The 3,158-nt window shown below is 31.5% G+C and overlaps 1 protein-coding gene across 1 annotated transcript; it reads left to right on the forward strand.

The window, feature by feature from the left end:
- The first annotated feature begins 689 nt into the window (after nucleotides 1-689).
- LOC145131835 (protein FAR1-RELATED SEQUENCE 5-like) lies at nucleotides 690-2,880 on the forward strand. Its single transcript, XM_079066482.1, has 4 exons — nucleotides 690-1,006; nucleotides 1,088-1,346; nucleotides 1,690-2,322; nucleotides 2,407-2,880. The coding sequence occupies exons 1-4, from the start codon at nucleotides 690-692 to the stop codon at nucleotides 2,878-2,880; spliced, it is 1,683 nt and encodes a 560-aa protein (XP_078922608.1).
- The last annotated feature ends 278 nt before the right edge of the window (nucleotides 2,881-3,158 follow it).

Consider the following 3,158-nt stretch of genomic DNA (forward strand, 5'->3'; position numbering starts at 1 on the left):
AGGGTTTACGGCCAAGGGAGATGCTCATGGCCGTAAACTCTCATTGATCTTGGAAATTGGGTGGTTTCAAGGATGTAAATCAGGAGCTTCTACTAGATAGCAAGTGTATGGAAGGAATACTCACCTTTTGGGAGGCTTTATGGAGTTCACAGCCACCAAGAACAAGTCTGTGTTCTTGGTGAAAGTTGATGATCTTGAAGATCTAACCAAAAGAGATGATTTGATGGATGAAATCATAGGGGTGTACTAGATTAAGAAGAATAACAACTCAAAGATGGAAGAACACTTACGTTTTTGAAGATCTAGGATGAAAGGCTTGATGATACTTGAGAGAGAATGGAAGTTTCTTGAGTTGAAAGTGTAAGAATCAAAGAAAAGTGAAGGAAATGAGACTTAAGAGGGGAGTTTACGGCCAGCCTTGAGTTTACGGCCGTAAACTCATGTGTTATGGCCGTGAACTCCTTTTGGTGGTGTTTAAGGCTTGAATGTTGTACGGTGACTCTAGCAGGTACTTCCTAACACTCATTCCTTGAATGTACTAGGCTTAAAACTCATTAGAATGACCCTTAACAAGGCTAGAATGCAATGAACTTAAGTCTGACTTTTGGTTGATTGGCTTGACTTTACAAGGTAAAAAATTTCTGGTTGTCACACAATTGGACAATTCTGCTCAAGAATTCATTGAGAAGATGGGAAGGGTAAAGATTGGTCCAATGAAAGCATACAAGATAATGCAAGAATTAAGAGGCTCAAACAATTTTGGAGGGACTGTTGTTGACTACAAGAATCAATCTAGAAAAGTGAATTGTTTTATTGAAAAGGACGATACACAAATGGTAGTTGTTAAGTATTTAAATAAAATGAAAGAGGATCCTAGTCTTACATTTGAGTTTATATGTGAGAAAGGAAAGTTGGTTTCACTTTTTTGGGCTGATGAAGCTGCAAATGCGAATTATAGAGAATTTGGTGATGTTGTTTCTTTTGATGCTACTTTTCGGACCAACAAGTAAGTTTTTTATATTTTGTTTTATTATATTATTTCTTTTGTTGTTTTTATATTAACTTTTTTTATATATTTATTTTTTAGGTATCGTATGGTATTTGTTCCTGTCACAGGAATCGATAACCATAGAAAGAGTGTTACTTGTACAATTTGTCTTTTGAGCAGTGAAACTACAGAATCTTATGTTTGGCTCCTTAAAACTTTTTTGAAGACTTTGGGTAAACAGCCGACTGTGGTTCTCACTGATGAAGATACATCAATGAAAAGTGCAATTGAGAGAATATTGCCCGATTCACGTCATCGGTTATGTATGTGGCACATAACCCAAAAGTTGCCTTCAAAGGTATATAATTTTAATTTTTAGAATATTTATTTTTTATATATCATCATTATATATTTTTGTTGTTATATTTTGTTTTTTTAAATGTTCTCTGTTTTGTTTAAGTTGTGAATTTTTATGTTTTTTTGTTTATGACTTGAATTTTGTTAGATTATATTATTTTTACCTCACTTTTGATTAGATTAATTATTATATGTTTATTAAGTTGTGATTTTTTTTGTTTATATTTTTATTTTTAAATATTCACCTATTAGTATGTTTTTAAGTTGTGAATAATATCATTTTATATGAAATTTATTGTATATGTTATTATCTTATATATGTTTTTTATGCATGTGTTCTTTAGGTATGTGCTGAACTTTCTAATGATATGAAATTCAAGAAACGTTTCAATAAGCTTATTTGGAATTCTAGGATAGATGCTTCTGAGTTTGATATTAGATGGAAAAGTTTTATTGAAGATTATAAGCTACAAGAGATTTCATGTTTTTCAAAAATGTTTGATATGAGAGAAAGTTGGATTCCAGCATATTTTAGAGACATGTCATTGTCTGGTTTGATGAGGACCACTTCTAGGTCAGAGAGCATGAATTCTGCATTCAACAAAGTTGCTCACTGGGGTAATTCATTGGTTAAGTTCTTCACTTCTTTTGAGTACGCTATGGACAGGCAAAGACATAATCAGTGTTTCTTAGACCATCTTAGCAATATTTCCAAGATTAAAAGTAAAATTTCACTAAAAATTATAGAACGTGCTGCTGATATGTATACAAATGAAGTTTTCATAAAAGTGAAGAAAGAAATTGAACAATATGTATTTTCATGTTCGCAACACAGTGTTACGAATGAAGAATTTTATGATAGATTTGTTGTTATGCAATATAAAGATATTATGGGATCTACTCCAAAAGTTGTTAATGAAGAAGATTCAGAAAGTGAGTGTGAATTTGTTGTTCCAGAAAAGACTTTTTTTTTCAAGGTAAATTATATTTTTTTTAATTTTTGTTTTTCAAATTTTAAGTTGTGAGTTATTAATATTTTTGTTTTTGTTTATTTTGGACAGGTTGTTTATGACAAAAAGGAATCAAGTTTTGAATGCTCTTGTTCATTGTTCTTTCAACATGGTATATTGTGCATGCATATATTTTGCATTTTTAGGACTTATCAAATAAACAAGATCCCTTCAAAGTACATACTTAGGCGTTGGTGCAAAGGTGTAATTCCATCTGGGGTTCTTATGAAGCAATGTTCAAGTGATGAGGCCTCATCATCATCATCATTGTTATATGATCCTCTTTCTCGTCAGGTTTTGAGTTTTGGGGAAGAAAGTGTGTCTATTTTGAGTAAAGATGCAGATAAGCTTAAGGAGTTTTTTGAGCTCATTAAAGAAGCAAAGTTGAAAGTTGATGGTGTTTGTTCTGCATCAAGTTGTTCAGATTCATTGTTGAAAAGAAAAGATATTTCTGAGTTTGTTGAGTCATCCTATGGAGTGAAGAAGCCATTTATTTCTGATATTGGAAACCCTTCAATGACATAAGTAATAAAGGATGTGGTATAGGTAAGAGGTTGAAAGGAGTTAGAGAAAAATCCATTATTGAATCAATTAAACAAAAAAGGTTTTGTTCCAGATGCAAACAATATGTTATTGGTCACAATAGTAGGTCATGTGAGCGTTTGGAAAGACAAGCAAAAGAAAAATAAATGTGTTCGAATGGCAAAAATATGGATGCAGGATGTATTTGAGAGATTTTGAATATTTTTATCTTTTAGTTTTTACTTAATAAGATTTTGAATTGAATAGTATTTGTTTTGTAC

This window comes from Lactuca virosa, chromosome 8 (genome assembly GCF_052849685.1).
Source record: "Lactuca virosa cultivar CGN04683 chromosome 8, Lactuca_virosa_CGN04683_v6, whole genome shotgun sequence".
In the NCBI taxonomy this organism is placed as follows: Eukaryota; Viridiplantae; Streptophyta; class Magnoliopsida; order Asterales; family Asteraceae; genus Lactuca; species Lactuca virosa.

Coding starts and splice junctions, on each gene's coding strand:
- LOC145131835 (XM_079066482.1), top strand. CDS start 690: ATGGGAAGGGTAAAGATTGGTCCAATGAAAGCATACAAGATAATGCAA. Junction 1,347..1,689: donor CCCAAAAGTTGCCTTCAAAG/GTATATAATTTT, acceptor TGTGTTCTTTAG/GTATGTGCTGAACTTTCTAA. Junction 2,323..2,406: donor AAAAGACTTTTTTTTTCAAG/GTAAATTATATT, acceptor TATTTTGGACAG/GTTGTTTATGACAAAAAGGA.